Consider the following 17,232-nt stretch of genomic DNA (forward strand, 5'->3'; position numbering starts at 1 on the left):
ACGTTAGCGTACACTGTCCGAACCATGGTAAACACATGCCTCCCTGGACACAAGAGCTGCTGGTGAAGAAAATCCAGTTACAAGAGTTACAAGAACACTAGCATCATGTAGGTGTCAAGAGTCCCGAGTTGCATAAACATTTATTCCAACTTCTGCTATCCACGGCCAGGTGAAACCTCAGTGCAGGGGGTCGGATGCCAGTCCCCAAACATACATATCAATACAGATCCTGTGCAATTGACAAACTCCCAACAAATGAAAAGCATATGAAGGGAGTGCTGAGAGGGCTGGATAAGAGAGGAGGAAAAAAGAGGAGGAGAATAGAGGACAGGGTGATTTGGGAAATCGTTGAATTTGCTGGAAAGCCCCCAACCTCAGGGAACCACGACCACCAAGACACACACACACATATGAACAAACATTCCTGACCTCAGGAGAGGAAATACAGGGAGACAAATAGGCAAAATGGTAACAGTGTATGAAAGAGGGCCTGGGCTGGGTGCGACTAAGGTTATTTATTCTGAGAACAGATGTTCTCGTTGCAGGGTCAAGGAGATCAAAACGAACCAACCATATTGAAACACTAAGATGGCACAACAATAAAGGAAAACCATGGCAGCGAGGCCGCATTCCTGTTTCGCGTTGTACATGATCTCTGATTAATGTGCTGTTAGGGATGTAATGATGTTTTTGACACTTGTGAAAGCACTTTTTGGTTTCACACAACTTGAAGAAACTTTATAGTGAATTCCATGAACTCAGTCAAAGTTAACATGTGCAACAATGTAAATAAAAAACCCAGAAACAAATCTCTGGTGCTCTTGGACTCTGAAAGCAAAATATGGAATAGACCAGAGGCCAGATGCATAAATGATGCGTACACACAAAAACCATGCACACGCCATTTCCCACACATAAACTGGTATTTATAAAAGCAGACTGTGTGGTGAGAATTGCACCTCATGCATTCTTCAGACCAGGCGCACACATGTTTTTCTGAAGCAATCTGAGGGCGATGTGATAAGCTGGAGATGAAATATAAACTGCGAGACGGAATCTTTTAGTAAAACATTATTTGTTTAGGATGAGAAACAAATGTGTGTGATTTTTTTTGTGTTTACAGAGATTTGTAAAATGCCAATCAAAGGCACATTTATAAACGTAACATTGATTAATTACTTTTTTGTGATTCATTTTTATCATTCTTTTAATTTACATAGGAGGCAACATTTTATTTTGCTCTTAATATTCTTTTTATTGTATCCTTAGTTGTGACACAGCTTGTAAAGTCTGTTTGATCTGAAAGCTACAACTAATCATTGATTACATTTTTTAGATCACTGCTGATGATGGTTTACAGTCCATGTAATGAATTAATGACATGAACGGTATAAAGAGCTGCACAGCCGTGTGTAATGGTCGTGTATAATGACAGCTGTTCTGCTGTTGGAGAACCTGCCGGTGCAACACAATCTGTCAAACTGTACTTCTTTCAATTCAATTTCATTCATATCAATTTTTATTCATATAGCGCCTGATCACAACAAAAGTCATCTCAGGGCACTTTTCACATGGAGCAGGTCTAGACCATACTCTTTAATATACAGAGAGAGAGACCCAACAATTCCTCCATGAGCAAGCACTTGTCTTTCCCGTTTGTTTCATTGACAGGTGTTCAGACTGGTGGAGCAGGTGGTAAACTGATATGAAAATGGGTGGTTCAGGGTGTGTCTTCATCCATGTATGGATAACTGGGGGAGTGGAAATGAGGCTTGTGCATGTGCGCCCAGTTCCACAATGACTGAGATTTATAAAACAGAACCATGAGTACGCACAGCTTCATAAATCTGACGAAAAAAAATGTGTATGCATATTTCTGGGTTTGTGCGTGCACAAAGTTTTAGTCATGAATCTACACAGAGTTTTATGCATCTGGCCCCAGATGTTACAACAAAGTTAAATGTGGAAGAGACCAGATGTTATGTCTGTCCAAATGTTAGGGCCTCCAGCTCACTTCCGATCACATGATCAGAAGTACCCTTGTGCTGTTTTCAGAAAGGATTTATTCATTAGAAAGCAGGAGGTAGGTGCTGGAGGAGTTGTCACTTGTTAAAGAAGTGAAACTTTAAGCTGATGCCCACACACACACAAGCACGCACAAACACACACACAACATATTATGAATGACAATTGAGATCAAGGATAATTCTTTACAAAGAGTCATGTGAAATATTGTACAATCAAAGTTTTATCATTTCCACCAAACCTCACACATACACTTGATATATTCCAAAGAGCATAAATACCCTCAAGCACAAATCTGCTACTCGTACAACACATGTCCTGGAGTGAAATGATCAGAAGCCATTGATTTAGAGGACAATGTTACACTAGCGCAGCTGTAAACACAAGGTTCCGCTGTAAGACGAGAAATCTTCAGGGCCAAACCTTTGACAATAAGGACCTCTGCTGATTAGGAGGATAATTGCAGAAGCACTGATTCTATTTCTCAGCTGTCAGAGGCAAACAGTTGAGGCTCCTGGTAAAAAGGAATGAAAATAAAATTTCACAAATTTCACATACATTATCTGGAGTCTATGATCCAAAACTTAATCCACACATGGAAAACAGCTGGACTTTGGTCACTCACTTGCTGTGGTGCTTTGAGCAACAACAAGCTCCCATGACAGCAGTGGAAATATGCAAAACCTTTCCAAACAGGAATGGTTGATACATTTCTTTATTTTAAGCAAGTTTAAATCTTTTAAAACCTCATAAAATCATTGCATTAGCTGTCGCTGCTTTTGGGAGAAACACACACAATGCAATTCCACTAATGCAACACACATCAATAATGAAACAACCCAAAAAAGGCTTTCAAGAAAAATATGTTGGGTGCAAATTGGTCCAGCACTGGAATGAACTCTGGTTAAGTTGTGCAGCATTCTTGACAGGCTGTAATAAGAATTACACCAGCTTAATGCTGCCTGTGAATGTGTCAAGTATTCAGCAGCCATGTCAGAGTGCAGATACAGAACCAGTTTGGGTTTTCAGGATATCTGGTATTCTACAGGATTTGGTCCTTGACCCATTTTTGGTTTAATAAGTGACTTTACCTCACACTGATTGTTGAAATTTTTTTCTGTATTACTAAAATGACATAGTTCAAATGTGTAGGATACAATTTATTATATGTATTCTATGAGCATGTGATCAATTTAAGTCAATTTTTTAAATATTTACAGCATGTGCACACCTGATCTTATCTGTCAACTGTGCAATTCTCTAGCAGAGGACTCTATTCCTGTATTTTCTATACAGCCTGGTCCTTCCATTGGAAACAGTGGATGACTGGATGTTTGAGGATAAATACGATCGAATTCAATCAATGACCAAATTAATAACAATAGTTGAATTTACAGTACAGTACAAATCAGTTTTCTATAACTGTTGTTAGGAAAAAAGCTGTATTCAACTTCTCAGTAATCTAATAGCGAGAATGAAGTCCATGTATATTAATATTTTGAGAAAAAAGCTGTGATATTTCAAGTTTGACCACAACTTTTTCTCATATTACAATTTGAAATGTTCACTTTTGTCCCCTAACGCTGCAACCTTTCTCTCAAAATATTTCAGAACTTTATTCTCGATACATTACAGCTTTTTCCTGAAAATTACAACCTTTTCACAAAATGTAATGCCTTTTTTCTTGAAATTATGACTTTTGCCTCATAACAGTACAGCTTTTTAAAATACTTGACATATTACAACTATTTCTTGCACAAATATGACTTTTATTATCAAAATATTTTGCCTTGATTCTCAAAAACTCAGATTTGTTTTTACCAGTGGTCCTAATCCTCCAATGTACTATTCTCTGTGGAATAAACTCAGGCTGAGTTTAAAATGCAAAACTCTCCACAACTTGGAGAAGCCATTCCACTCACTGTATTTAGTCTTCTTTTCACAATAAATGGGCCGTGCACACATGGCTCAGGTGGAGTTGTGGTAAATGTCGTCATGTTTCCAGCACTGAGTGGAAATGAATCCAGGCCAACACAACACAGTGCAGTAAGCATGAAGCACCTTTGCTTTTTGGAGATACTGGACAAAAAAAAAAAAAAAACAGAATAGAAGAATAGAAGGCTGTGTGTCATTGTCTCGTCAACTTTTGGTAAAGTATTTCCAGCTATAACAGCAGCTTTCTGTGGAAGAGCTGGAAACAACCTAAGTCTCAGTTTTCATCTGCAACTATATTGCATCCCTCCGCGTAAATAATTAGTTCATTCAGACAGAGACAAGAATGGTGTGTATTTTCTGGAATCTACCAGTGAATGACCATTATGCACTTGATGTATTGTAAGTCATAGCATTGACTACCACAGCCAGCTGTCTAGATGCTGGACACAGTAACAGGACTGTTCCAGGATGGCAGACAGCTCGCCATAGCTCTCCTCTCTCCACGTGGGGAGGAGCCTCTCATTGTTTAGGGCCTGGAGCTTTGGCGTCCCCTCCCGGAGGACGTGGTACAGGCAGGGCCACCGGCTCTGGATCCTGAGCCTGGTCCGCCGGTCCAGTGTGATGCCGCGGACGATCTTCTTGGCTCGTAGCTCTCGCAGGGCGGGCAGCTTCAGACAGGAGAAGACCAGGCCCCGACTGGGCGACACGTCCAGGAACTCCAGAGAGAGAGACTCCAGAGTGTAGGAGATGCCCAGGTTCCTCAGTGGCACCAGGATGTGCAGAGTCAGAGACTTCAGGTTAGGCAGGGATTTGGTGAGAGTCTGCAGCGTCGAGGGAGTCACTCCTTTGAAGACCCAGAAATATTTGAGCTCGAGGACTCGGAGCTGCTGGAACTGGGTGAGCAGCGACACGGACACATCTGACCAGTCGAAGTGTAAACGCATCTTGGAGATGCGTGGGCAACTGTGTGTGAGTTTGGTCAGCAGCTCCTGGAAACTGGTCACCTGTCAAATCAAACCAAACAGATGAAACATGTGTGTGAAACATCTGTCTGTATAACAAGTGACATGTCAGTATGGACAAGAACACGTTATAACAGCGGCTCCCAAACTTTTATGCCATGCCTTGCTTTGGAAGCCAAAAGAATGCCACACTCTCCTGAGATGTAAATTGATTGCATTTTTAAATCAACAGGTAGCAAAACTAGGGAAAATAGTAGTGAAAAACAGGGAAAACAGCTTGTTTCACTGCTGTGAAGAACACTGTTTCACTGCAGAATACAACGTGAGCCGTGTTGGGCAGTAGCGTCGTTACTAGGTTAACTACTACTATTTCTCAGTAGAGTGGTGGTAGCGTCGCTGTTTTCTGGATAAAATAGCTTTTCAGTAGTGAAGCTCTTTTATTGATCAAGTAGTGCAGTGGCATCCACACAAGCTACATTTTCCCATCAAGCATTTCTGAAGCTCAGGCACAACTGAGCTTTCTGCTGTGGACTGATATAAAACTGCTGAAGATCAGTAAGTGACGCCACCGCCATGCACGGACCTGTATACCTGTTATACAAACTAAAACAAATAAACAAATACATATAGGAGGGAAGAGATGGGAATATTACTTTTGTTGTTTTTAACATCGACCAGCGGAGGATACAACAAAAATGCTAGTCTCTCAAAAGTATGGTGGTTAGTCAAAATTATTTGCTTGAAATGTATGTAGATATAGCCACTAGTACAGAGTGGGCCTAATAAAATTACCACTTTTTAAACTACCAATCATATAAAATATACTACTACTCCTGCTACTACTAATAATAGAATAAAAAATAAAAAAGTAGCTTTGATGTAGCGAACTATTTTTGCCATGTTGTAGCTTAGCTTGCTACATTTCTCTGGGGGATAGCGTCAATGTAGTGGAGCTTCATTTAATGTAACTGGTAGTTTAGCTCACTACACTTTCCAAGTAGCTTGCCCAATACTGAACGTGAGTGATGATGTCTGAAGTTTCAAACATCACTGATGCCTCAGAAAGTGCTTTAATCAGTTTGACAAGTTTTGCAGTTTAACAGCATGATGCTCGGGTGATGCACACAATGGTGGAATAGAAGAGAGAATAATTGAGAAATATGGTGATGTACACTAGGAATATTTCCACCTGATACCAAGTAATAAAACATCTCTCTTATCAACTGGATTTATAAAGAGAGGCTGTGATGAAGAAGAATGCCCCATGATTGAACACTAAAGTCCTTCAATAATGTTTTTATCAACTGAAGAACAAAATGCAGCTGCTCAGCTTTAAATAAATACTAAAAGACAAAATATAATCACTTTTAGCCTCCCTTCACTGCTTACCGATAAGTTTTACAACAGATTTTAAGATTTTACTAATTATCTTCAGAACACCTCATGGTTTAGCTTCCAGTTATATTGTTGTGTTGCTGCCAGAGCACAGCCTCAGATCCTCAGGCAGGCTGCTTCTGATGATTTCTTAATTTCAATTTCATGTCACATAACCACAATGTCACAATGGTTTGATTCCAGCAGCAGACCTTTGCTGCATGTTGTTCCCCAACTCTTTCTCTCCTCATTTCCTGTTATCTCCCAAATGTCACTGTCATATAAAAGCATAAAAGCCCCCCCTCCCCCCTCCCACTCCTGTGTGCTGAAGTTCAGATTTTTTACTGCTTGCTGCAATCAGAAGCCACCACCAGCATGTGAATCTGGTGCAACTTTAATTGTATTTACAATCAATGCAAGCATGTTACCTGGTCCATCTTGGTAATGCTGTCCTGGTGGGAGCTGGAGCTTGAGTGGACCCTGAGGTCCAGCGGTTCTAGAAGAGTGAAGGTCCAGTTGAGGTCTAGGTGGCTGAGGTCCCTGCAGTGGATGTTATCCAGCAGGTGGCTCAGCAGCTCGCCCCACTTGTTACAGCGATCGCCCAGGTCAAAGCTGGCCTTCAGCGTCAGCAGGCTGGCCCGGCGGGAGATGAGGTGGTGCGTGTAATGGTGCACCCAGGACTTCCACCTCTCGAACTCGCGGTTGGAAACGAGCAGCCCCTCCTGACCCAGGTGGAAGACGCCACGACGGGAATAGTCGGCCACCCGCCACAGCTTCCATGAGCGGATGAGGCAGCTCCAGCTCAGGCAAACCAGAGCGCAGCTACATTTATCCACCTCATTCAGAAAGGACAAGACATGCAGCTGGCACTCCACCGGTAGGAAGTTGAAAGGGAAGTAGTCATCCACTGCTTTCCGCCGGCTGCTTACAGGAACCAGGGGTCTCTTCCGCGGTGACATGATGACAGAGGGGGATATAATGTTGGTGGTCATTGGCGGAAGTCAGAATCTCCACCGGGAGGTCTTGTGGTCTGGCTTTGCCATAAATCTCTCTATCCTGGTGAAGGCTTGAAGAAAATAAACAGACAGGAAATTAATACAGATGTAGGCCTTTTTATTTTTCTTGTGTAAACTCTGCATACTTGTAAAGGAGGGCTCTTGTTCCTCAGGGTGTTCTTTCTGAGTGTAAATAAAGGTTGATTATGATTATTACTTTAAAGGTCTATGCCAGATTTCAGGACATTGGCCTTTTGGTCAACTCACCCTTTATGTGACCAGGAAACAGAATAAAAACACAGTTCTAGTTTAGTATGAAGTTTACTTTACAGCAGCCAATACAACTCGCTTACAAGCACTAAAAGGAGATTACCACTTATATACAGTACGTTGTATGTTCACATTGTTGAGAACTGAATTGTGGTTCAGCTTGAACTTAAACTTTATTGGCGTATTAATTCAACTATGTATACCATGGCTACAGTTCAAAGGATTTCATCTCTAGTAAATTCACAAACTCTGACTCAACTGTCTGGGCCACATACACAATTATAGTATATGTGAACTCTGACATTTGTTGGCATTCTCCTTTAAAGTCCTGCATAGAAACGCTGTAGGATGGGAATGTCGGTCCTTCTCTCACCGATTAATATTAAATGTCTCCCATTATTTGACCAATCAGCCTGTTTGCAATAACCTCGATGTAACGTTGGTACTTCAAAAATCCTCCGTTGACCAGCACGTAATATAATACACACGTGATCACTTTTACTACGGTATTAATAATAATAATGATGATGATAATAATAATAATAACAGTTATGTGACACGTCAGATTGTTATAACATGACTGGAAGTCTTTTGGTAGCACCGTTATTTCTTCTCCTGTTTTCTTTATAGGTTCATTCCTGCTTCACGGGCGAATTTAACGGCTTTAAACTTTTATACGTAGTTTGAAAAAAGGATCTGATTGTGAAGCATTATTTTTGAGATATAAGATCGTGTCGTTACCTTTTGCTTGAACAGGCTTCCTCCCGTCCTTAGTTAAAAAGCTAACCTGCTAGTAGTTAGCACAGAGAGGAGACAAAGGAGATCCACATTAATTAATTCCTACATATTGTTGAAAATGTTGTAGGTTTCGGTATATAGGAGCGTGCTAAAGGCTGTGTGGCAACCTGATATAAATCCAGAAGTTTTAAAAAGCTGTAAAGAGCAAGTATTTGGTAACTAGGCCGGCTAGTTAGCTGCTGAACAGCTGAGCTCTGTTGTTGTTTTTGTTGTGATACGCTAGTGATGATGTCATCAAAAGCCGCCGATCTGCACGTTTTTGACTCTGGCGTAGCGCCGCCGGGCGGAGGTTGATGTTCGAAAAGAAGGATATATCTTCTGTATAACCTCCTCGGTGCAAACAGAGAATGTATTATTATATGTCATTATTAAACACATTAACCTGAATAGGCGCCGCTGAGAGGCACTATTCGTTGTATTGCGTAATATTTAAATATCTCAAGCGTACTAGGGAATGAATAAAGCGCGCCATCTGCTGGTGAATATGTAACTGCCAGTTAGGAGGACAATCTTAGAGTTTCTTTCTTTCCCTGCTGTTTGTTACACCCGTTATATTTCACACTTTCACGATATTAATTAACTTTTTCCACTTAACGTGTTTTTTAAGTGAATTCTCTCGTTACGTTGTTTTGGCACAGTTTTATGCTGTTTATTCCTATTTTGCCTGAGGTGCATGTTTCACCAGTAGGTGGTATCAAAACACAACGTGGGCCTGGTGATGCAGGATGACTGTGGAGCAGCATCCTTTGCGGCAGTTCATACTGATCCTGGGTGACGGAGAACGGATATGGAGATATCTCCCTCTCTCCTTCAAAGATGTGCATGTAGAAACCCGGTCACGTGAGGGTACTGTATTGATATTGCTGTGTTTTACACAACCCCTGAGAGAACACAACGCAGAGTTCGTAGCAAAATTAAATGTCAGGCTAGACCGGTTACACAAGAATAAATGACATGAAATTCAGTTTAGTGTATGACTCATGACATATTAACTCATTCGGGTATGTAAAAGTTATGACTTCCTTCCTGCAGCCTGTATTTGGTGATAAGTTTCCATATTGTGCCTTTGCTTTGTTCAGCCAAAGGACAGGGGGGAGGGAGTGTCAGGGGGGTTTAAAAGCATTACATACCTACTAAGTATACTAGGAGTTATACCCAGAAATATTCTTTTTACACACGAACACACAGAAAATAACATGTTTCCCATTAGAGGCTATTATGATGCTAGATTTCTTACAGGACAGAAAAGTAAAAAAGGTTTTCTGGCTACGTGACTGATTGTGAGGGAGAAATGTGACAGATACTTATGTTGCCTTCACGGACTCCATGGAGGTACTTCTTTCGCAACATTTTCAGCCGTGGAGCAATGTTTTGAATGATTTTGTCATAGCCATGGCCATAGACATATTAGGGTGATGACAAATGGTGGCAATAATTCTCCAATAAACGAGAACGTCAGTCTTTAAAATACAAATCTTTGCAGAATATTACGAATGGGTTAGGGTTTATAAATGTACATGGGGTAGGAAACGCACTTATCATTATTATAAGACCTTAAGTATACGCACGATGCGTTTTGGTGAGAAATGTTTAACGTAAACAAAACCATATTTGTTTAGGCTACAATGAAAACTCCACAATATACATTTAAATGTTGTTGATTGCCAGGAATACACAGGCTCTTACACATTTGTTACACAGTTAACAAAACACACAGCTAACATTGCTTGCACACAAACACAGCTTCCATACTGTACAGATCCCTTTGTGCCAGATGTACAAAAGGATCTGTCTGGGCGACATTTACATGTGTCGATGACATAGATAACATATTCAACACTATAATATAAAAGTAAAATAAAAAAAATAATGTAATAACTACAGCTACAAAGTAAAATCACATAAATATTCAATAAATTATTTTACTTTACTTTTTTCTGTCTGTGTCATAGTTATTAGAAAATTAACCTGTATGTCCGATAGCCATGAAGGCACCACCTGGTTTGTTTTGGTCTGCGGGGCTGTGTCCGAGCCAACCAATCAGGAAAGAGAAGGGGCGCGGACGTGTCATGTGACCATCCTTCCCCGCCCTGCCCATAAATCGGCGCGTCCCTCGGACTTGATTCATTCTCTGAAGGTCTTGCCTGCAGCATCCTCGCCTTCCTGACCTCTCTAAGAAGCCTCAACGACGCTTCGCATCTTACTACTGAATAATAAAGAAAAAGAAACAACCTACATTACTTTTGTCTTTCATAAACTTACCGAGAGAAAAGAAATCTGGTATCGAATAGCCGAAATAAATCCTCCTGCGACACAAACCAGCTTAGTCATCTCTCCCGGGAGGCAGTCACCTCAGAATATTTGAGTTTTATTCCACATTTTTAAAGACCAAAAATGAAAACCAAATTCATCAACGGGGTTTCATCCTCTCCCTCCATGTCGCTGGGTCTGCTGGTGACCGAGAACGCCTTGCAGGTCCAGCCAGACACCCAGGAGGACTGCAAGGAGCTGGTCCGTCCCGACCAGCCCGACCTGGACACCCGGCGCAAGGCTTATCTGTGGTGCAGAGAGTTCCTCCATGGAGCCTGGAAAACCCTGGCGGAGGACGATTTCCACATCACCATCATAAGGTACAGTGTGTTCATCTGCTCGTGTGATGGATACAGGCCCTGCTGGTGGAAGCTAGTGTGATAATACCGTGCAGCAAAGAGTTACAGGCTAAACACGCCTTAAATATAGATTGTTGCTGTAGTATTATACATATTCGCAATAATATATTAAACAGTCTCTCCAAGCTGAGTGATGATGTCATCCTGGAGCTACTCAGTGTCTTACACTGTGGATGACGTAAGAACAGTGTGGAAAAAAGGGCCTTGGCTAATACTGCAGTGTCACAAAGAAAGCCCCATTATCTAAATACATTTCTGGAGCCTCCAGAGTCAATTGCTAAATCATTGTCAACAGACTAGCTACAAAACGGACACAAGTTAAAATCTTGATGTTTTGCTGTCACTCACTACTGAAATAAAACATTAGTAGCCTACTTTACAATGTAAATTCTTTAGCCTTTCCCTTTTAAATGTGGTGTTTTGGGACAGAATTGGTCTTATTTGCTATAGCTGCTATTTCAGGTGTTGTCTGTCTAAACAGGGTTTTATTCTAATTTAAATTTCTCAGTTTATGTTTTTGAAAAACTGCCGCTTAAATATGAAATCATCTGTACAGGTTAAACAGCACAAAACAGGAAAGACAAAGCAGCTGAAGCTAGAAAAACAATTTATTCAAAGGAATCATGGACATTAGTTGAGCCCCTGTAGGTAAGGGGAGACTGTACATGTAGTCAAATAAGCTCTAATGTATAGTAATTATGATTATTATTAAGAATTCAGGTTAAGCAAAGGTCCTCAGAAAATAACCTAAAGGCGAAAAAAGAGAGAGAGAGAATACGATCCTGTCATTCCATTATGTAATATAAATATGCTGTCATATTTTCTGACTTGGACCATCTGTCTTCCAGGGGTGGTCTGAGCAACAAGCTCTTCCTGTGCAGCCTCCCTGACAGCCTGGACACTGTTGGGGACGAGCCAAGGAGCATCCTGCTGCGCCTCTATGGGGCCATCCTGCAGGTGGGAGCCACATCTCTCATCACTTCACTTTGACAAACAGCTAAAGGCTGTTGTTTTATTGTTCAGAGTTACAAGTAAGCCAAGCACTTCACAAGGATGTGTTGTCATGTCAGACAACCAGTGACCACTCATTAGTTTGTAGCTGTTAGTCTGTAATTATTCAAGTTTAGCTGCTTGTAATGAAGATGAGCACACACAGCTAACATCAGAAATTTAAACATAACACACTGATTGTCTTTTAACTAAAACTATATAAATATTTGACTTGTCTACCTTTATCACCAAAATGACTAACTGGGGTCAAAAGTGACTTTATTGTTTAAGTTGATTAGAAACCAAACAGTAAACAAACAAAAAAAGATAATAGCTGTGTGATGTGACAGTGCGACCACCAGAGGTTATTGTTGGGTGTGTGTGTGTGTGTGTGTGTGCGCGCGTCTTTAGATCATATGCTTATGTTAGTGTATGCATGCATGTGCAGTTGTGCCTTCACGTGTGTGTGTATGTGTGTGTGTGTATGTATGTGTGTGTGCGTGTTAGCCATTGTTGTACATGGTGATGTACCCCCATGGCTGTACATGCATGTGTTCTTTGCCGTAGGCTTCCCAAAGGAGCGTGCCTTGGGCACTCTTGTTCCCAGGTGAACCCACCAAAAAACACGGTACAGTATGAGATCCCTGAAATCTCAGCCTAATACAAAGACGTAACACACACTCATGTAGCACAACCCCGGCTGCCAACACCGGGAGGATACAGTATGGAGGGAAAACAAAGTGCTGAAACACCTCTCCTGTCTGTCTCTTTTCCTCTCTAAATCCCTGCCTTGTGATTCTTAATCATTAAGAAGTCAGATGAATTTTTGTACTAGTGGACAATCAGCCTGAGAGTGAATCTACATTTGCCTGAGTGCAATTTGACTTGTTGCTTCACAGTTTGCACTAAAAACAGATAGATAATGTATTTTGTTGTAGTCCCACAGTGGTTACAGTAAACACGGAGAGATAGAGGCGTTTTTATCTCCGTAAGGTGATGTGGCTGGTGTGTCCAGAGTTCATGTTACCGGCCACCCTGAGGCAGTTACATTCTGCAATATTACAAAGAATAACCAAACTTCTCTAAAGATAACTGTTGAGTCACCATCACACATCGGAGCGGATTGATTTCACATGCAAATACTTAGTGTCAAGAGTTCAAGGACTTCAAAACATTTGCACAAGACTCCTGAAAGCAGCATATTCTAATCTTCTGCTGCCACTTCAACATTGGAAGTGTTTGTTTTTTTTTTTTTAGCACAAGCTGTTTGTTCCAGCCTGCTTCGATAAATAAAAGACAGAGCCAAAACAAAGACGCAGAGATATTGGCTGGTCACTTGCTGCTTGCCCGGCCTTAAAATTTGTCATTTGTGGCCATTAAGTGATTAATTTTCATGTACACATTAACTGCAGGCCTGATGAGACCTGCATTAAGTATTAACTAAAGCCTGTGTAATTGCTAATGGGCATATAAGCAGTTAGCTTTTATTGCTAGGGATGTCTGAGAGAGCACTTCACCAAGGTAACTGCAGCCATCTCTGTCAGGACAGAGCTGCCTCTCAGGAATTAGTGATGTCTAATCAAAAAGCTAATATGATTAAGGAACTCAGATGTCATTGTCAGAGTGCACTGCTACTAATGATTAAACAAACCTTTACCTACGCTGGAGACAGCGTTTCTCAGCAATGAAGTTATGTGAATCACATGCTCAGTAATGAGTAAATTCACCAAATAAATGTGTATATTTTTAGCTCAGCTGAAATTAATGTAATCCGCAGTAAAATATAATACCCAACAGCAGCTCTTCAGTTGCATAATCGAAAATAGTTTTATCTCTCTCTCTTCTTCAGAGATAACACCTGCTATCTTTGCACTGTCTGACTTCTATCTCTGATCTCTTTTTCTGGCTGTTACGTTAAGCGGGTAGTCAGGGGAGCACAGTGAATAGTCTGACCAGTCCTCTGCACTGTCATGTCCAAAAGACTTGGTGTGTGTTTGAGTTCATACTGTACTATCTGCACTGCGGGCATGGCTAAGTTTTGATGTTGACGCTCCTGGACGGCTTCACATGTATTCATGGATAGTTCTTTCCTTTTTCTTTTGTTGATAGATGTCCTGTAATAAAGGGGATTCCCGACAGTCAAACAAAGAAAATCACTTGCAAGTAAGTAACTGATGATGGTGCCACCGTACAGCATGTGTCTCTGCCCAGTGTCCATCCAGCTGTTTCAGTCAACACAATATTCACCATCTCATGTGTCAGCCCCTTCCTCACTGATGTCTGAAAATGTATTTTTTAATTCCCTAAATTCTCCTGTTATTCATATCTCTGTCGGGATGGGGTTTTATTCTCCTGATGCAGCAGTTGTTTTAGGGAAATCACAGAGATGGCTGAACCTTTGTATCCCCGTGGGTTTTTGAACTTGAGTTCAGAATTGATTTCACACCTGCCTCCCCTTACTAACCCCTCGAACGGCCTGATTGTAAAAACTGAGCAAGGAAATGCTGCAGTCATCCTACAGATTTCATTCAGCTGTGGTGGTTATTTTGGTAACATTAGCTGGAGTTGCAACAATTAGTCAATTAATCAAGTAGTTGCCAACTTTTAAATTAATCGCCAACTATTTTGATAACTGATTAATCATTATGAGTAATTTTTTAAGCAGAAGATTTCCAAATTCTCAGATTCCAGCTTTTCAAATGTGACTATTTTGTGGTTTCCTTAGTCTTCTGTGACAGTCAACTGAATATCTTTGGGTTGTGGAGTGTTGGTTGGGACAGAACAAGACATTTAAGGATGTCCGATTGGGCTTTGAGAAACACCGATCGACACTTTTCACCATTTTCTGGACCAAATAACTAAGTGATTAATTGAAAAAATACTCGACATATTAAGCAATAATGAAAATAATCTGTAGTTGCAGCCCTAAATTTAGCTCGTTGGGCGTGAATTCAACTGCAGAGTTCAACTGAGGAAATCTTATTTGGAACACAGTATCGTTTTACAGAACATGAAACAACATGAATACAACATGTTCAGAGAGTCACAACTGGCAGCCTGAAGCACTGCCAAGCCTCATACCCACTGACCCAGAAATTCCTTTACCATACATCATGTCATGTGATCATGACATTTGACTCTCACATTATGATGGTGAATCACAACTCCCCCACCATGTGAGGTGTGGTCATCAGCTAGTTAGCTATTGTCACCACTCTGGCATCTCTCCCTCAAGAATGCTGCTCGTAGAGGCAAGTTACCTTCCCTCTAATCCCAGCCTTCAGCCAGCAGTGTGGGTAATGCAGAACTGACCCCGTGTCAGTGTTTTAGGATAGGCTCACCTGGATCCCTCCTGCTAACAATGCTGTCTGGTCCGGGTAAATCCTATTTGGATTAGAGGGGATGACACCGTATTAATCCCTATGGGGATATTTCAAACGTCACAGCAGCGTATTAGGCATAGTGTGGATATACTGTGTCCGAGGAGTGGACACTTGCGGACAGTGTACATATAAAAGTTACCACTAGATGTACCTATTATTAGAAATATGTACCTATAAAAATAGACAAATGTATAACAGACAAAAAAACTGTTGTCAGATAGTGGCCATAGCCTTTATTAACTTCAACTGCAAAGGAAACTAGGCCTTTATTTGGAACAGGTTTATAGCAGAGACAGGCTTTTATGTAGATCTGACACAAGCGGTAGATTAATAGATTTGCAAAAAATAATTTTGATAATCGATTTATCATTTAAGTAAAATTTTTTTGAAGCAAAAATGTCAAAAAGCCAAGGGTGTCAACTTCATATAGTTCAACTGAAATCACATTTAATCATCTCTCTTTGTAGTCCAAAATAATGTCAACATGTTTTTAATGTATTGGTAGTATTTTTTTTTATTATTGAAATAAAGAAAAAAAGATTGTGTCGTAGACTTGTTTGATTGACATTACCTGACAGGCTACCAGTTTTACACCCTACGGAACAGAGACAAAATTAACAAACTGTTTTAACTGCAAGTCATGGACAGACAGTGTGTCGCCAACAGGGACTTTGAAGAACAATGACCAAACCAGCATCTAACGGGTCCAAAATGACATTTGCAGGTATGTTTATATTTTGTTGCAGCTAACTGGATCCTAGCTGCACTTTTCCTCGATGAAAGTTTGTTTGGTAGTTCGTTCAACAAGCTAAGGTGCAGGACAAGACATGTTAGATAAGAAAGAGACTTTAGCAGGAAAGCTAATATGGGTTGTTGCTCAGAGTCTGTGGCTCTTGTTTAGCAGGATGCTATCAGGCTCAGTGTGACCGTCTGCTTTGCCTATTCTATAGGAAGCCATGTTATTGCTTTATGCAAAGAGTTGATTTGCTGCATCAAAATGAAGTCTTCATCTAAGCAAATGGATGACGGAACAGTATTTCATCAAATTAATGCTAAACTAGGAGGAGCCATCATGAAACCAAAGAATTTAAAATATAGATTTCTCCCTTTTGGTTTCAGATTTTTTTCTCAAAGGAGAAAACATGTATGCTGTAGTAGACAAGAAAAGAATATCATCTGGTTCTCTTAGTCTTTGATGACAGTGAATTGAATAACATTGGTTTTTGGATTGCTGGTCATACAAAAGATATTTGAGGACTCTGACATGTAATAAACTAAGATACTAATCTACTAATTAATTAATAACTAATAAAAAAAGAATCAACAGATTAATTGATAACTAAGTAACCATTAGTTGCCGCCCTACTTTAATTTCTTATCTGTTGTACTTTGCTACTTATTCTATTGCCAAAGCAAACGCAACAATTACTCCATGTTTGTCTGTTGTCTTGATTAATTCAGGATACTATACATTCCCACACAAATAATTCCATCCACAAAATTCAGTTTTCATTCATTATTTCTAGTTGTTTCCACTTTGCAGTTTTTTTGGCAAAGGTTAGGTTTGGTTAATTTACCATCGGTGAAACTAAGTGCCTTCTGCACAATTGTTTCCCATTAAATCCCTTTCCTAGTAGGTTTTTATAAGTTGAAACATCTCTGAGAAGTGTTGACTTTCACTGATAGTAACTAAACTGAGCTCAAATAATTGACAAAGTAGAATCAATTGAAATTATTTTGTGAATGAAAACAGCATTTGTGTTGAAAAGCAGAGTTTGACAGGACTGTTGTGGAACTGGTGCTGTGGAAATGTACATTATACTCAAATTAT

The 17,232-nt window shown here is 40.4% G+C and overlaps 2 protein-coding genes across 5 annotated transcripts in view; one reads left to right on the forward strand and one right to left on the reverse strand.

Moving 5' to 3' along the window:
• Positions 1-2,230: 2,230 nt before the first annotated feature.
• Positions 2,231-8,723, reverse strand: si:dkey-12e7.1 (uncharacterized protein LOC557553 homolog). 2 transcript variants are annotated; one of them, XM_042410932.1, is made up of 4 exons: positions 8,467-8,723; positions 8,303-8,348; positions 6,725-7,362; positions 2,231-4,964 (listed from the first exon to the last, which is right to left on the reverse strand). In XM_042410932.1, the coding sequence occupies exons 3-4, from the start codon at positions 7,286-7,288 to the stop codon at positions 4,377-4,379; spliced, it is 1,152 nt and encodes a 383-aa protein (XP_042266866.1). In that variant the 5' UTR covers positions 7,289-7,362; positions 8,303-8,348; positions 8,467-8,723; the 3' UTR covers positions 2,231-4,376. The 2 variants fall into 2 exon arrangements, with proteins under 2 accessions (XP_042266866.1, XP_042266864.1); XM_042410930.1 differs by having other exon boundaries at positions 8,303-8,351.
• Positions 8,724-9,227: 504 nt separating this feature from the next.
• chka (choline kinase alpha) overlaps positions 9,228-17,232 on the forward strand; it is a 28,218-nt gene continuing 20,213 nt past the window's right edge. Inside the window, exons 1-3 of one of the 3 annotated variants that reach the window (XM_042410927.1) lie at positions 9,229-10,989; positions 11,877-11,985; positions 14,128-14,181. In XM_042410927.1, coding sequence (XP_042266861.1) covers positions 10,754-10,989; positions 11,877-11,985; positions 14,128-14,181 — 399 coding nt within the window. In that variant the 5' untranslated portion in view covers positions 9,229-10,753. Of the gene's footprint in view, positions 10,990-11,876; positions 11,986-12,585; positions 12,647-14,127; positions 14,182-17,232 lie in introns of those variants that run through there. The other 2 variants (XM_042410929.1, XM_042410928.1) reach the window with 2 other exon arrangements.

Source organism: Thunnus maccoyii, chromosome 5 (genome assembly GCF_910596095.1).
Source record: "Thunnus maccoyii chromosome 5, fThuMac1.1, whole genome shotgun sequence".
Lineage (NCBI taxonomy): Eukaryota > Metazoa > Chordata > Actinopteri > Scombriformes > Scombridae > Thunnus > Thunnus maccoyii.